General features: G+C 49.1%; 7 protein-coding genes across 7 annotated transcripts; 3 read left to right on the forward strand and 4 right to left on the reverse strand.

The window, feature by feature from the left end:
- Window positions 1-240: 240 nt before the first annotated feature.
- Window positions 241-2,726, reverse strand: BGZ61DRAFT_502262 (CHAT domain-containing protein). The gene is made up of 4 exons (XM_046251725.1): window positions 2,171-2,726; window positions 1,622-1,814; window positions 1,304-1,564; window positions 241-1,225 (listed from the first exon to the last, which is right to left on the reverse strand). The coding sequence occupies exons 1-4, from the start codon at window positions 2,532-2,534 to the stop codon at window positions 262-264; spliced, it is 1,782 nt and encodes a 593-aa protein (XP_046113207.1). The 5' UTR covers window positions 2,535-2,726; the 3' UTR covers window positions 241-261.
- A 1,563-nt stretch (window positions 2,727-4,289) lies between these two features.
- On the reverse strand, window positions 4,290-5,274 carry BGZ61DRAFT_526395 (uncharacterized protein; the record flags this gene model as incomplete). Its single annotated transcript, XM_046252946.1, has 3 exons — window positions 4,290-4,597; window positions 4,659-4,817; window positions 5,148-5,274. 3 exons carry the CDS (start codon window positions 5,272-5,274, stop codon window positions 4,290-4,292), a joined length of 594 nt encoding a protein of 197 aa, XP_046113208.1.
- Window positions 5,275-5,611: 337 nt separating this feature from the next.
- Window positions 5,612-7,228, forward strand: BGZ61DRAFT_544879 (uncharacterized protein; the record flags this gene model as incomplete). The annotated part of the gene is made up of 7 exons (XM_046255280.1): window positions 5,612-5,698; window positions 5,835-5,936; window positions 5,995-6,071; window positions 6,143-6,352; window positions 6,410-6,521; window positions 6,600-6,767; window positions 6,830-7,228. The coding sequence occupies 7 exons, from the start codon at window positions 5,612-5,614 to the stop codon at window positions 7,226-7,228; spliced, it is 1,155 nt and encodes a 384-aa protein (XP_046113209.1).
- Window positions 7,229-7,906: 678 nt separating this feature from the next.
- On the forward strand, window positions 7,907-10,449 carry BGZ61DRAFT_544882 (uncharacterized protein; the record flags this gene model as incomplete). The annotated part of the gene is made up of 8 exons (XM_046255281.1): window positions 7,907-7,996; window positions 8,074-8,713; window positions 8,768-8,965; window positions 9,022-9,305; window positions 9,432-9,508; window positions 9,579-10,061; window positions 10,117-10,158; window positions 10,209-10,449. 8 exons carry the CDS (start codon window positions 7,907-7,909, stop codon window positions 10,447-10,449), a joined length of 2,055 nt encoding a protein of 684 aa, XP_046113210.1.
- A 60-nt stretch (window positions 10,450-10,509) lies between these two features.
- On the reverse strand, window positions 10,510-11,634 carry BGZ61DRAFT_440013 (short chain dehydrogenase/reductase). Its single transcript, XM_046244432.1, has one exon. It carries the CDS (start codon window positions 11,610-11,612, stop codon window positions 10,677-10,679), a length of 936 nt encoding a protein of 311 aa, XP_046113211.1. The 5' UTR covers window positions 11,613-11,634; the 3' UTR covers window positions 10,510-10,676.
- Window positions 11,635-11,740: 106 nt separating this feature from the next.
- Window positions 11,741-12,682, forward strand: BGZ61DRAFT_440014 (GNAT domain-containing protein). Its single transcript, XM_046244433.1, has one exon. It carries the CDS (start codon window positions 11,839-11,841, stop codon window positions 12,577-12,579), a length of 741 nt encoding a protein of 246 aa, XP_046113212.1. The 5' UTR covers window positions 11,741-11,838; the 3' UTR covers window positions 12,580-12,682.
- Window positions 12,683-13,305: 623 nt separating this feature from the next.
- Window positions 13,306-15,029, reverse strand: BGZ61DRAFT_526398 (major facilitator superfamily domain-containing protein; the record flags this gene model as incomplete). Its single annotated transcript, XM_046252947.1, has 4 exons — window positions 13,306-13,678; window positions 13,734-14,260; window positions 14,315-14,718; window positions 14,768-15,029. The coding sequence occupies 4 exons, from the start codon at window positions 15,027-15,029 to the stop codon at window positions 13,306-13,308; spliced, it is 1,566 nt and encodes a 521-aa protein (XP_046113213.1).
- Window positions 15,030-16,197: the final 1,168 nt, after the last annotated feature.

Here is a 16,197-nt window from a genome sequence, read left to right on the forward strand (position 1 = left end):
GACAATGTCGTTATGACACTCCATTCCTAATTCTTTACAAAATTGTGATCCGCGGTCGCACCTGATGGTACATCTGTGAAAAGCGTGACGGAGCTTACACTCGCTGCACTTACCGCAAGCCTGCTGTACCATTTCGGCCGTGAATTTCTCCAAGGTCCTGGAAATTGGGCTGCGCCGAGCAATAAAGAAACGGAGTGTTTGAATCTAGATGCATACAGAATATTTTACTAAAATGACAGGCAGTCACTGATTAGTGATATCTTAAACGCCGAAATGCACATACGGGACCCAAAGTAAGGGTTCATCGTCATCTTCCTCTTCGACAAGAACATGCCGCGGTAGACGATCTTTCCCTGTAGCTCCATGTCCTTCATTGCAGCCATGTCCCTTGTCATATCTAGACGATGTCCCCATGTGCTCCCTCTCTTCTGCTCCTTGTGCCTGGGTGTTCAACTGGCGGTCTCGAAGAGCTCTGGTTGCCTTATGAAGCCCCAGACACACTGATTCATCAGTCATGCCGCCGTCTCGCAGGCCTTCGTAGAAAATCCTCGCCATATCCACGCAGAGTTTGTCATTGACTTCCCATAATGTGGCTATGACGTGGCGAAAGCCTGCCATCTGACATGCTCCAATTAGATGAATGCTTTCATCGGAAAACACCTGATCCTCGAGTCTGCCCGTTCCGCAAGCTGATAAGTAAGCTAGAAATGGATTCTGCTTCCGAAGTTTCAGATTCATGAGATCGGTGACTGTCAATGAATCTCTCTTTCCGTCTTCTAGCATCAATTGGATTGTAAATGGGTCGTTTTCGTCAGTGCGACCATGTCCTGCGAAGTGAAAGATTCCGCATTCCTGTAACCCTGATAGAATTTCGTTCTTGCATTTTCGCGGCTCGAGGTGACTGATATTCATCGACGCGCATAGTTGACGGACAGTGGCGACTTCCTGTGGCGCAAATTGAAGAGTCGAACTTCCTGGTCTATGCTCCCTAGCAACAAAGAGCGCTTTTGTCGGAATAGACGGCGGCAGAACAGATGCGCGACGAGCACTTATTATCGCCTTGATGGAAGAACTGTAGGAAGACATTGCTCTATCCAACACGGTGTCGGAATCTGCAGTAAAGTGATAGCCAGCCGCATGCAGGGGAAATCTGCAAAGAGTACCTGTTGGTATCCACCATATGTGTGGCCAGCCATTTCCGAGCGGAGGTTCAACAAACCCAAGGCTACTGAGAATTAGACCCGCGATCACGTCTCAGAGCCATTCCAAGTTCTCTCGACTTCCCAGATTCCCTTTTAATGACTTGCTGTTCAACTCTTCTTTGTTGAACTTATCCAAGGTTACGAGTCGTTCGCTATGCTGGTCAACAATTATCGCAAAACAACGCTGGAGACTGATATTTATGACAACGATTGGACCGTATTGTCCTGCGTTGCGGATCTCGGATGCACTTGGAGGGAGCAGAAAGTCCTCAAAACCAGGCTTGGTGTGGATCTCGGCAATGAGTTGGGTAAAATATTCATCAGGGTTGGACTGTTGATCAGAGACTGTCAAATCGACATTCCTGCGATTTAATTCCGGTGCTGTGAAATGCTCCAGTTCGTCTCTGACGCGGGCAAACCTTTCTGCCAAGGCTGGGTATTTCCTCTCAAGCTCCGAGATGTCGGATTGCATTCCCTCAATGGATGTAGTAAGAATGCCCCGACCCTGCTCAAGGAAGTTCAAAGCAGTTAGGGGCCCATGGCCAGCCAATAACGCTACGGATGCAGCCTCGCAGGAGAGATTTCCCAATTGACCAAGCCAGTGTTGTTTATCTGAATTACCAAGAGATCGCAAAACCAATTGTGGTATTAGACGGATAGCCGTACTTGCAGCCTCGAAGGCTTCCTGCCATCTGGAGCGCGCCGCAAGATAGCGAAGTAGCGCTGTGCTGGCTTGAATTTGGTGGATTATGGGTGAGTTCGTATAACTCATCGCAGGTTAGTGACAGACAATAGCTTCGTCAATTTATATCGATCGCTGAGAAGAATCGAAAATGTGTGAAGCATGTCGGCTCGACTGGTATCATCCATATAGATCAAATTGAGAGCCTCTTGCGTGAATTCAATTGCCTCGTCCAGGTCAGCCAAGAACTCTGTGGTCATGTACCGCGCTCTGAGAATAGCTCCACGGGTGATCAGGCAAACTGTGTGATTGGGGTGATCTTTTGAAGTCGATTGAAGAGCCTCGTGTGTAAATTGCAGTGCCTTGTCGAGGTCGACTTGGACTTTCGTTTGTGCATATCTATCACCAAGTAGAGACCCAAGGTTGCTTAGTCGCCCTCCGCGATTTGGATGATCTCGGGGTGTGGCATCAATTGATTCCAAGGTAACATGAATAGCATCACCAAGATTCGCTATGTCGTGAGTAGATTCATGCTTCATACGGAGCAGACTGCCGAGGTGAGATTTGTAGGCTGCCCATAATGGGTGGTCTCGAGGGGTTCCATCAATATGGTCTTGCGTTATCTGAATGGATTCGTCCAGATCCTCCATCGTCAGTCAATTTGAAGACTCGGAGTATCTTAGCGTGAGAAAATCCAGTCCTGTTGCCCGTCTCTTGCGTCAATGTTATCGATGGACTAACGAAAGGAATAACCTGGCGGGCCGCTGACAACCAGTTGTGGGTAGAAACCTATTTCCTCAGTAATGAAGACAAACGATGTAGAATAAGACTAAGAGAAGGTGATTTCTCTCTGATTTATGTGAATTAATAACTCAACCAGGCAAAACCACGTGTGATGTTTTTATTTGTGCCAGTCCCCGCTGTGTAGCCCATCTATATGACCAGGCACCCAATAGGAACGCGTCTCACGCGCGTCTCGCATTCCAAGCCGGTGAGGGCGACCTACAATTTCGATGTGCTATTTCCCGACGAGTCGGAGGGCGTAGGAGTCATATTTGTGGGCACTTTACCGTACGACACCGATTGTACTTCTCCTGGAGCATCCTCATATGCCTGTGAGCATTTTCTACCCTCTACTGCCATGCATTAAGGGTTGCTCGGTCGAGACATGCCTACTTGACGATAATTGGAAGTATTGCCGCGGACGGAGGTGTTAACTGCTTTTCCATTAACCAGGATAGCAGATAAATTGCCTAGACACCAAGGTCAACCTACCATACCAAGACCATACTAAATCTCAGTGTCCGAGCATGATACTTGATATCACCAAGTATAAATATTGCGAGAGTAAGTTTTCAAATGCATAAATAAAAAGACTCTATTTGAAATAACAGAACTCTCATACATTACGCCCCCAGTTCTCAAGATTGTAACCCATTTCAACAGAGGAGAAACGTGAAGCAGCTGCCCAGTCAATACCAGCGTACGAAGCTATACAATCAGAGGAAGTGAAACAATACTCTCCCCCAGTATAGAGTATGTGACAGGCTTTGTTGTGGTTGGGGTCTCTGGGAACCATAGGATCCTCGGGATAGCACATGACATGCTCGTGTAGGTTGGTTGGAGTACCTTTGGCGAGTCCGGGCATCACATGTATACAAATAGCGAGATTGAGGTTTTATCTTCGATTCATTTAGATGAAGGGGAGACGTCACCTTCTAAGATTCCGTGGATGCAAATGTTCCCCAGGTCACATCGATGGCCTACACAAACTGAGGTTTTATCAATCGAGTATACTATTCCCAGTGCATTAACATCAGCCGGAGGACTAAATAAGCGAAGAGACTTTTAGCCGTATACTGTATTCGATGATCTTTCCTACTCTCATCATAGCCCTGTTGCCTTGTTTCAAACTCTCGGAGCTGGTTAGGTTCAATTACACATTTCCTGGGAATCCGTTTGTGCTCTTCCGGGGAATTGATCATGTCTTCCGGGGATCACATCAGCCCCACGTCCCCACACACCTCGGATTCTCGGGCCGACGCTTGGTATTCCAGGGAATACAACGACTGAATCAGCGACTGATAAGATGCCGATGCACGGGGTTGGAAGGATCCCAAGCGATGTAACCGGACATCAATGATTTTCCATGGCAACACACTTTCCCGCGGGCTAACTATACCCGAGACTTTTAATGTTTGATCAGAAAGTAGTGAATATTTGCCCAGGCTTCACTCGGACGGCTCTGTTTCGCAGCCGTACGTCTTGGGGGTGCAGAGTAATGTTAACCACGGCAAAGTATCAGACTACATGTGCACAACGTTATTCTTCTGCTGGACATGGAGTATTGAGAGCAAAATCTTTGTCTATGAGAACAATCTATGACGCATGATTCGTTCCCAAACTTAATAGGACTTCGTCTCCAATCTCTCAAGATTGGCCCTTGCCTCCTCCGCCAAGCTTGCCAAGTCAATTTCGCCAGGTAGCTTCTTGCCATTCCAAGCTGCCACTTGTTCCGCAACATTCAAAACTTCCTTCATGGCCATCAATGAGATTCCCAGCCCCATAGAGCCTTTCAAATGACTTTTGGCCTGCCTTGTGGCGCCCATTGCGGCGATGGCACCTGCAATTATGACCTCACTGAGGGGAAGGGGTTGCACCTTGTCTGATCCCCCGATCAAGAAGCCGAATACAGCTGCGGTCGCTATGTAAGCTGTTACGAGGATGAGCATGACGAAAATTTGAGTGAAGCAAGAAGGCAACAGTGAACTTACAGAGTTCGGGGAAGAACTCGCCCATCATTTGTCCGACTTCTGCGTTTCCCACAGCTCGATAGATTGCCTGATTGGTTTCTTTGCCCTTGGACAGCCAGTCACTCTCGTGGAGGAGAGGCGTAACGAATGTTTGTGTTAGCTTAGTTGAGTTGTATCCAGCTATATCACAAAAACTTAGCTGTCCAACTGGCTAGTGACGGTGATATTGCGCAGCTGGAGCTCATTGACCAAACCCAGGCAGGCTGGTATGCAGTGTGGCAATCCGACGAAAGGCCAAGTCAGGTTGATGGCATGTCTGAATGACAGAAACAATGTCTTTGTCTGCCCGTTATCCTTATTTTCGATCAAATCTCTGAACAAGTTGGGTACAGAGTCCCCACGGCGTTGGGCACAAAGCATCGTGGCCTGGAATACTGATTTAGTACACTGTACGACTGGTGCTCGGGGGGCATCTGACTACTATGGCTGGAGCTACTTGACTGATGCTACCATCGTCCGCATTTTCAAGGCGGCTCACAAGGTTGCACACAATGGTGGAATCGTAAGGCGTCGCGTTTGAGGGCAGATTCGCGTTTGTGTATTGGGAGCTGAACTCCTGGGGTACCGTGTCTGTCATCTTTGGATACAGTAGGATCACACAGAGTGCTGTGGACGGAATGTCGATTATTCCGAGCTACGGTAAATGGAAGCCAGGAGATATATCTGGATTGGATCTGGACGGCAGTCGTATTGTAGGGATGTCTCGTTCCGGGGAAGCGCAACAACAATGATAATTCCCCGGCAACCAAAGTGAACCCATCTTCCACGGATACTAGTGTGGAGACATCGTACGACCTGGATTTTTTACTTCAGTGGGTATTTAGAGACCAAGTTGCGTCAATGTCACTTGTTCATATTTTGTCATTGTCGAACAGGTCATTAACAACTGGCTGATTACGTTGGACTCTGTCAATATGGTCGAAATCTCCGAATATCACAAGTACGACTACCACGGCCACGTGCCTAACAAAGGAAAGCTCATGATCTCACATCAAGTCCCGGTGATTTCTTGCTAAACAGTACTAACACATCTTTGCAGAATGGTCCCGATCCCAAGGTGTCGACTTCAGCGATCCCTACAAGTACTCCGAGGCAATTGTGAATAGCCCGCAATTTCAACCGTTGTGGAATGCATAGACGGGAAATCTTGACGCACCATTTTTTGGAATCACAGATAATGGCATCAAAAGGGAAGGACTTTATCGTCTCCAAGACGAAGGGGCGCCGACAGGAGACATGGTAATTGGATGATCAAATATGGAAGTAACTCGGAGAAGCTAACATTTAAAAAGTCGAGGCTGCACGTAATGTGTTGCAATCACTAAACGCAGATGAGAAGGGCAATGCCTTACGCGATCTGAATTCGGAAGACTGGTAAGTCTGTGAGCCTGCGACGGCTGATCTCAGAATAGACGTGAATGAGTTTGCTAATTCCCCCTACTTAGGAGAAAGGGGTCCAATCCAGAAATTATCCTGTTCAGATGTGGTGTGCGCCTAGAGCATCTAGATAAAGGAAAGGTCGAGCTCATTTTAGAGCTGCTGAAGAAATCATTGAGCGAAGCGGGCTTCAGCAAGGTCACAGCGGCTATGAAGACGAACAAGTTCCTTGGAGAAATCTGTGGCAAAGAAGCGATTTTGAACGAAAATAGTTATTGGTATGATGAGATTCAATTTCGAATTCCCACCATTTTGCTAACAAACTTATGACGCAGGTTTACACTATTTGGCAAGCCGTCTGAAACTGAGTCTTGGGGTTACATGTTCTTCGGGCACCACCTCGGCTTGAATGTATTCGTCAATCGGCAGCAGATGGTCATTGGACCAGTATTCCTCGGTGCTGAGCCTTGTGCGAGTGGCAAATAATCTATGCAACGTAACATCACGTAGCTGACGGTGTTTGAGATAATCGACACTGGCCCTGACAAAGGCATAGAGCTTTGTGAGAAAGAGGGCCAGTTAGGATTGTATCTCATGCAATCTCTGTCTCCTGAATTGCAACAAAAGGCACAAATCTATTCCCATATGCATGATCAAGCTATGCCCGAGGGTCGCTGGAACCCAGCAGATGAAGTACGTGGTGTTGCGGATGATTGTTCCTCTTGAGAGTATTGTCAGCTAACGCAGGCACTTAGAGACACATGGCTGGAGCTTTCCAGGACAACCGAGTGATTGCATACGAAGGTATCCTCGCCACGGACATGACGGCGGAGCAGCAGACGGTGCTCATTTCCATCATCTCTGCGTTTCTGGCGCTCTTGCCCCCCAAACCGCTCCAGTTCCGACTAAACCAAATCGTCGGATTCTTTTCAGAGACCTATTTTTCATGGATTGGTGGCTTTGGCCCAGCCGACGCATTCTACTACCGCATTCAGAGCCCAGTGGCGCTCTTTGAGTTTGACCACCACTCTGGTGTGTTTCTTACAAATGATGAGCCTGCAAAGTATCACATCCACACAATACAGAGATTACCCAATGGCAATGATTACGGAAGAGAACTTAGAAAGCTTGCCTTGGTCCGGGAGACCAACTAGCATGCGTCTTTGGACCCCAATGGCATGATGGGTATGGCGGCCAACAGGGGCCTGCTGCAAAGAAATATCACGGCTTGTATTCGAGCAGGACGGGCGTCGTGCTCTTTCAGAATTTTAGGTGTTTGTCTTGTCCTGAATTTTGGGGGCTACAGCTCAGTTACTACTACATCAATTCATTCTCCTCTGCCCAATTCTTTGAAGACCACGCCCAATACGTACGATCGCACGGGCCGGCTTATTTTGTGTCAATTGCTGCCCTGCTTCTCCTCTGAATTCGTTTTTGAAACAGACATCTCGATCTCAGCAGATCCGACAAGGGTTTTCAATGCATCATGGGGAGATGGCATTGACGCAGGCTGGCTGAATGGGGGGACATGCTGATCTTCAGGCTAGCTCAATGACTAAAGAACCTCGGGTACTACAGCATCTCCCAATCCCGCTCTTATGACTAGTCTTCATAAAGGGATAGTAACTCTGGTATAATATGTACCCCGCACAAGCTTAGTTTCGGGAAGAAAATCCGGGGTCTCGGAGATTTGTCGAAACCCCGGTGACCGATGCAAAGGAGTACTCTCTATATAATTATAAACCCCGCGGCTCGCTGAATCCCCGGAAGAGCCTTCACCTTGCAGCTGGATCTTCACGTTCCGTGGAACTCTTGCCAACTCCGGTGTTATCATGACCAACGCCTCGACTCCCCCAACCACCATTCGGACGCCGCGTGCGAAGCGAGTCTCTAGAGCGTGTGATTACTGTCGCAAGAAACGAGTAAGCTCTTACCCAGTTCCACTACGGTGCAGCCCAATGGTCTTATCTGGCAACAGCTGAAATGTACACCAAACCAGCGTCCCTGCTTGAACTGCCAACTGTATCACGCCGAATGCACCTCAAATGACCGAAGACGGCGCCCTGCCACCCAGATTGCCCGAAGAGGCGATGAATCATTCCATGATGCTGAGATTGAGTCTCCTTCTGCTCCTGCCATCCATGTCAGCACTTCAGCACTCATTCCATCACCCTCGAGCGTAGGACTTTCTCTTCCCTCAACTGTTGACGTGGACGGTACCTTTAACACCAATTTGCCGCCGCCGCCATGGTCCCAAGAAGAGGCTTTTGAGGATCATAGTAATACTAATGACTTTGGTAATGCGCTTCTTCAGCTTGGAATTGGTGTTTCCTCAAACTTCTGGGAGCCAGACCAGGGGATGCTCGGCGACATACCTGACGTCGATCCAAGCCTCATGGACGCGTCAGCAGCAAATGCGCCTCCAACCCCCCGAATCACGTTAAGCAGTGCTCAAAATGCATTTCTTCCCTTCCAAGACTCTCCTTCCCTTGCGTCCCAATCCACCGTAAGTTCGGCCAATGGCAAGGTGTCGAGCATTGAGACTCTGCGTGGAAGGGATCCGAACGACGCGAGTTTGCAAGGTTCTGTGCCTCCAGGCGTCTTCATTCGCAAGAATGAAACTGTGGCTAATTACATTGGTGTGTATTTGATCCTTTATCTACCAATGCCGACCGTTGCTTACAATCCATTAGGCACGACTTCGATTGGCGCAACTCTGGCCTTGTGCCTAAAGGATGCCCTTGAGAGCCAACAGATTCCTCTAAGTCCTCGTTCTCTCGGCTTCCTCATAGAAGCAGGCCCCTTTGTGGACGAGGTTGGCCTGTCTTCCATGTTTAATCTCCCAACACAGGATCTCTCTCCCCAAGATGCAGCGCTGCGGAGTATAGACGGTATTAGCACACGTGCCCTTTGCATTTTGAGAATGAGTAGACTGATGATCGTGTAGCATATTTCCAGAACCTCAATATGTTCTATCCTATTCTAGACGAGGATTCCTTCAGAGCAAGGTTTCTAATGTTTTATACATCTGATCGTTCACAGCTTGATTTCGTCGACTACTGTATATTTTACCTTGTAGTGTCAATAGGGGCGTTAAGTGACAAGCACACCTCCGAAAATGCCGTCGGTATTGATCAACTTGCCGCATCGACATATCAGCTAGCTTGGTCCATGATGCACGACTCGATTTCATCACCTTGCGAGATCTCGATACAAATTCTTCTACTGCATGTAAGTGTTTACCAGTCCGTAAGCCGACCATTCTAATTCTTCAGGTTGTGCGCCATCTTTACTTTGGGAGGTCAGGAATAGCTTGGGTCTTCTGTGGGCTCGCTTTACGCACTGCCCAATCTCTAGGGCTGCATCGAGAAATCCCCCAGGAAATGGATTTACCTGAACCCCAGCTGGAACTTCGTTCTCGGCTTTGGTGGATGGTGTTCGGCTTCGATGCGTAGGCTTTTCGATTGTGTACGCGATAGACTGATACTAATACTCCAATAGAAGTCTCTCGTTATCCCAAGGGCGACCATGCGGAATTATGAACGCTGCATTCGATAAAGAGATAGTCCATCAAGATGTAGCCATGGACGTCGACAGCTCGTTATTTCCCAGCTTTCCACAGATCTACTTTTGGACGCACCAATTCAACAAGGTACAGAACAGATTTTGCACCTTGATGCACTTGAAGAATACAGCTGCTGCTAGACTTGAATCCATCGTCAAGGTGGATCAAGACCTTGCGGCCTGGAGGGATGCATTGCCTCCCGTTTGCCGTCCAAATAACATGATATTGGTGTCACCTGACAAATATTCAAATGTGTTATTGATGCACTTGGAATATTTTAATTTACTACGCGCCATTCACTGGGCGGTTATAACTTTGAAGTCGAGTCATAACGGTATCTCAGAAAGACTTGACTACCGCCTCCGAGCCAGCGAGGCTTTATGTGTTGAAGCCGCGCGATCATTCATTAAATGTTTGAATGAGTAAGTCATCAATCCAATTTCAATGTAATTTAATACCTAACTAACACCACATCAGTAGCTTGGAAAATCCGAAAGTGAGGAAAGTATTTGTCATTAGGTAGGCCCCCTCGTCATTTAATTTGCGTGTGGCTCCCTGACATGCCCCAGTTTCCAAACCAACAATTATATGGTGGCCATCAGTACTCTATATCGCTACATATTGAGAAATCCGTCCAAGATCTCAACACGGGCCGATCTCGAACACTTGCGTGCAGGGAAAATTCACTTGGATCGTGATGCACATAAGAATTTCGCCATTCCGGGGGCGAAGGCCCTGTTTAAGAATATGCTCTCTTCTGCTCAGGATCTGGTCTGGAAAGGCAATCCTTCTCCTGCAGGGGGTGAATAGCAATGTGTACGTTGGGGCTCAAAATAATCGTTATTTTAGAAGAGTGCTTACAAATAAGGGTTGGCAGTAGGACGGTTTCAATTTAGATCTCAGTCTATCATGTTAACGATACGTTTTCAGTAATCCGATCTCACCTTTGATACTCCAGGCCTTATGCTATTTATCTTCACACCTCACTAATACACAGTCAAAATGTACGTAAACGCACGCTCATCGCGCCGACCCATTTAGTTGTTCTTTATTCGCTTTCTTTCATCCTCTCGCCGCTTTTTCATGACGGTGATGAACACCTTTCTCTTCACAATCCCGGGCATCATGTCAGCCATAACTTGCTGCATCGCGTGAGGGAAATATCCCACCACCACGGCCCTCCCACAGCCCACTCTCGCCAGTGCCGCCCTTGCAAATGTCCTCGTATCCGGATTAAATAGATCTGGCTTCATCTGGATTTTACTCGTCCCAGTGACACCTCCCGTCTGTACGCACATGACCTCTACTGCTTGACCCTCGAGAGCCATGTCATGTGCCAATGTCTGACAGAGGATGCGGCCGAAAGCCTTACTCCCGTTGTAGAAGGACATCAGCGGCAACCCGTTGTCTGACATGGAGCCCATGTTGATAACCAAGCTTGGTGCATTGCTCACCAATGTCGGGAGCAATCTTGAGAGCAGCAACGTCGGAAACATGGCATTGAGGTTCACATTATCCATGATCTCTCGCTCGGTGTAGTCAGACACCATGCCGAAACTCGGAAAGGGACCCCCGCCAGCATTGTTTATCAGGACCGTCAGGTTCAGACCTTGCAGCGCCGAAACAATTGTATCCGTTGCACACTGAGACGCGTCGGCAACGATTGTCTTGAAGGAACAATTTGGAAATGCTGCAGCAAGCTCCTCACGGACATTTGCTAGTTTTGCGGCGCTGCGGCCATGCAGAGCCACGTTGAAACCATGAGATGCAAGCTCATAGGCATATGCCTTGCCAATGCCAGCTGAGGAACCGGTGACTAAAGCCCACGCGGGTTTTCCAGCGGTTGTGTGTCGATAGCGGTGCAGCTTGGATGGGCGAAGGTAGATGAAGAAGAAGCTAGCGACTTGAAAAAGCGCACTGCTAACAGCGAGGATCCCGGCGCCGAACAGCAAATTGACGATAATTTCGCGCATCTTCTGGGTCGCGATGGAGAAATCGATGAGACGATGATTTGCAACTCCTTGTCAGTTACTAATAAATAAAATTGGTGCTCTTCCGGCATGGAGTATTAATGTTCCTGCAATAATTATTAGCGCTGACTCTTGGCTGAGCCACATCCACTCAATCGGGCGACAAATCTCATCATTTTTCAACACTCACCAAGCTACGACGTTGAACAGACTCAGTCCTACCACAACTATGAATACGATGATGGCATCTTCTCAGCCTATATCCCCTCATGTTCCCTTTCTTCTCCTCACCTCCCGCCTCGTCATCGTGCCCACACCTACCGCCATCTCTCTTCCGTCATATTGCGCTCTTTACGCCAGCCTACATGCAAATGCACTATTTTGCAAGACTGCCTTTGGTCATCATCTTCCTCCGATGAACTGGAGCAAAGAAAAGACTCATGAGATGGTCTTGAAAGACGTTGTTCATCGTTGGGGAAAGAGAGGAATGGGTGATTTTGCGGTTGGTCTCCGTGCATCGATGGACAATGGCGGGCTTGACAAGGGAAGATCATTGGGGTCACCGCAGGAGTTGCGAATTTTTGAAGGAGACGATTATAATCAGCTAGTTCAGTCCGATGAACAGACTCTAGATCCTATCACATGGATTGGCTACGCGGGGGTACGCGACGCCACCACGACGTCCATGCCGGCTCGGACAGAAGACGATCCACCATTGCCCCCATGGCTGGAAATGATTGAGCTTCGCTACGGTTTAAGCCAGGATTATTGGGGACAAGGCCTAGCCAAGGAAGCCGCAGAAGCAGTTATGCAGTGGGCCACCACTGAAAGAGGTGCGACGAGGTTCATCGCCGAGACGGAGAGAGAGAATAGCCAGAGCGGAAGGGTGTTGGAAAAGATGGGATTTTCGCCAAGTGGGACAAATTATTGGAAGGAACCCAGCGAGCTGGAGTGGGCGAAAACTGTCTGAAGGATGTGTGTTTTATACATAGAAAAGCAATTATTTGGACCGCGCACTTTACCGTGTCTGATTGATGTGTGAACTTTGTATTGATTAGTTCTTAGGATAATGGAAGCTCTTCCTGTCATAGATTGGCGCCGATGTTGGGCAGTATGCTGTTCAATCAGCACCGCAACCTAGCTGTTGTCACAAGACCAGTTCAATATATCAGGGAGTAAATAATTACAAAAAGAATTACATCACACTATCGTTCTTCATTTTTGACCATCAGTAGACCCTGGTCGAGTTCTTGAAGCGTCGCGAGGTCCTGCAGCCCCCAAACCGTACGATTAGATGACGCCTGAGACGCTGGTCCAGCCCAGCCAACCAACGCTGGCGACGTGTCTCAGCCATCCATGGATCGGGCCCCCTAATTCACAGTGATTTTCACTGTCTTGCTCACTATTTCGCATTGGTGACCGGCTCTGAAATCCTTGTCTTCGAGAACTGGGTATTGATCAAGGTCATCCAGCTTGTATCGCCAATCTAACATCCATTTTTAGGCTTATCTTTGTTGTTTTCGCTCACACTACCGCCCTCACGGCACCATGCCTCGCACCATCAGCGAGTTGGTGAGCTGCTCAGCTCAGCCCATTTCTATAGACACTTGAAAAAGAACTGCTCTGGAATACAGTATTAAAATAAAGTCAGTCTAGTTATTGCTCTCTAAATCTATAGTTCTATTCTATCCCTCCCTTAGCTGCTCTCAATTCTATCATCTAATTCCGCCGCAGCAGCAGCCCTTGCGGCGTACTTGCACTTCTTCCGTATCGCCGGTCCGTGTTTCCATAAAACAAACGGCACCGGGATACATGCAAGAGCAAGAAACGCAGGGAGCGAGCTCGCCCATTGCGTCCCGAGCTTATCGTACATTTGCTTCGTGAACATGGGGAATGCGGCTCCGAATAGCGACCGCAGCACGGTGTTGGCGGCGAGTGCAGACGCCGCGTAGATGGTGTAGGCGTCGATGAGATAGCTGAAGACGGCGGTGAAAATAAGTGTCAAGCCGAATCCAAACGGCACGCCAGCTGCGACGGGAGACATCCAGTGTACGGAGCGGTATGTTGTCCTGTTGGTAGATGAAGTTAGACGGCATGCCAATCATTGTCAGTGTTGAGACTCACCAGGCAAACCAAAACATTCCAGCCGGGAGCGAGATGCTGCCAATCATGCCTCCCGGCAAACGCAACTCGGGCACGAGCGCACCGTCGGGAACCTCGGCCGACTTCTTGATATACCAGCGATTTATCAATGCGACAGTAGGTACGGCGGCGAACATGCCCACGGCAATGCCCAGAAATGCCAGGCCTCCCTTGCCAGGAGTCCAGCCCCTCTCGAGCTGGAACACGACCGGGTACGCTCCAAAGAGCATGTACAACGTGCCGTAGAGGATGGCGGTGTAGATCGACAGGATGAGGACGATGGGCTCGGCGAAGAGCAGGGCGAAGGGCCGAATGAGGGCGGTTCTGAGGATCTTGGATGCCGATGTGTTCGCGTCTTGCACTTCAAGTTCGGTCTTGAAGACCTTGCCCGTCTCGGTTGAAAGAACTCGGCTGCGTTTCCTGAGAATCACAGGGGCGTAGGTTTCGGGGACCAAGGAGACGCCTAGCATCCAAGAAAAGCCCGCGAGAATGGCCATCAAGCCCATAACCTACCGATCAGTCAGCTACAAAGTCCAAACTCCACATATAATCTGAAAACTAACCCATCTCCACCCCTCATCCATGCCGAGATAGCCTCCAATAAAAGGGCCCATTGTAGGTCCCATAGCCGGAGCAAGCGAGAAGACGCCCATGGCAATGCTGCGCTCATTGGCCTCGAACACGTCCGAGATGACACCTCCGGCGTTTGTAAGTGGCGACGAGCCGAACGCGCCCGCGAAGAATCGCAGAACCAAGAGAGTCGCGACATTTCGGTCTGCTGTGCATGCAGCGCTGAACACGGCATAGGCGCCGTAGCTGACGCAGAAGACAATTTGTCGGCCATATATCTCGGAAAGCGGTGCCCAAATGAGAGGGCCAAGGGCAAAGCCCAAAACGTATAATGAGACGCCTCCGGTGATCAACGTCTGGCTGGCTTCAAAGTGTATCATCAGTTCCGTCATAGTTCCTAGTTCGATTATTAGCCGCCATTCATCAGTGATACTCCCCAGACTTACCTGTGTATGCGCTCGAACTGAAAGCAACAACAAAACACGTCATGGCCGAAACCATGGTTATCATCCAACGCAGCCATTTCGGCCAATTATGAGGATTTCCCGTATCGTCCGGTATCCAAGCTACAATGAAGGGATCCTCGGGAGTTCCCTTGCCACGGTACTGATGGTGCAAAACAGAGTCGTCGACGCGGGCCTGGTCGAGCAGGAGATTCAAGACAGACCGACGACTTGGACAGGGGCCGAGCGTTTCGTCGTCGCTCATGACTCCTTGGGTTCCATGAATCATGGGCTGATGCGGATGGGGGGGTTGCGTTCCAGGGGTTAAGCAATCTACGACTCGGGGTCGGTGAGGATCTAGATGAACCAGCGACTTGGTTTCTTGGCCACAGGAGAATCTACGCATTCGGTCGACGGCGTACATATATATCATCTAAACCCTTGTCTGGAGTGATTTACTCGGAATCGCCGGCCAGCTGGGCTCGGGTTGAAGGCCCGACAAATGACGTGACGCCCACTTCTCGACTGACTCTTCCCCTGTGATGGATTCTGCTTTATCGTCGCCGGGGACAGACTCGTCACGATGGTGCCACCTGCCAGATCCATCGTGGCCGTCACCTGACGACGCGGTGAAGTGCCGAGGAACCAAGAGCTGGCGACAGGGGTTGTCGCCAAGAGTGTCCGTGATGCGGCTCAACTGGCCAAGCATGTGAAATACAGGGCCATGGCGATTTCCGCGTCCATCCTGGCTTAGTCTTGGGCTTGTCGTGGTCGTGCTGTGATCTGGCCGACCCGCGCTATCCGAAAAGTCCGATCGACCTAGGATTGCCACCAAAATGCCGTGATCTGATTGCCTCCCAAGTGGGTACAGCGCGAGACTTTTACTTGCTAATATTAGAATATTAGGGCCATCACATGCACCATTCAGCTGTCAAAATGATCGGGCGCTGTCCTTATCATTAAACTACCACTCGCCAGGACGAGCCAGGACGAACCATGACGCATGTGCATCTAGACGATATGCCTCTTTGCAGGCATTTAATATCTACCTATGCTTCTGAGATTCCCACATGAAGCGGCTGGTCAATTCACAAATGCCACCTCCTGAATGCCAGCGCGGGTGACTTCCCATATCGTCCAAGCCATATCACAAGCCTCCCAAAATATAGCGACCTGGTCTGGGCTGCAACCCTGAATCCTTCTCAATCGCGCTATACTAAACCCCTATAATTAAGCATATTCTAATTCATCCATGCTAATTTCCTTCCGTCTTGTGTGTGAGCAAGCACATGGCACTCGTCGGTCGTGAAGCGGATCTCTATAATCTCGGCAAAGACAGCCTCGGTCATCACACACCTAAAAGAAAATTACCATGTCTTGATACGCACGGCCAAATTGCTCAGATATTTCATTTAAGCAAAGTGGTGCGCTTT

Source organism: Ilyonectria robusta (genome assembly GCF_021365365.1).
Source record: "Ilyonectria robusta strain PMI_751 chromosome Unknown BGZ61scaffold_1, whole genome shotgun sequence".
Lineage (NCBI taxonomy): Eukaryota > Fungi > Ascomycota > Sordariomycetes > Hypocreales > Nectriaceae > Ilyonectria > Ilyonectria robusta.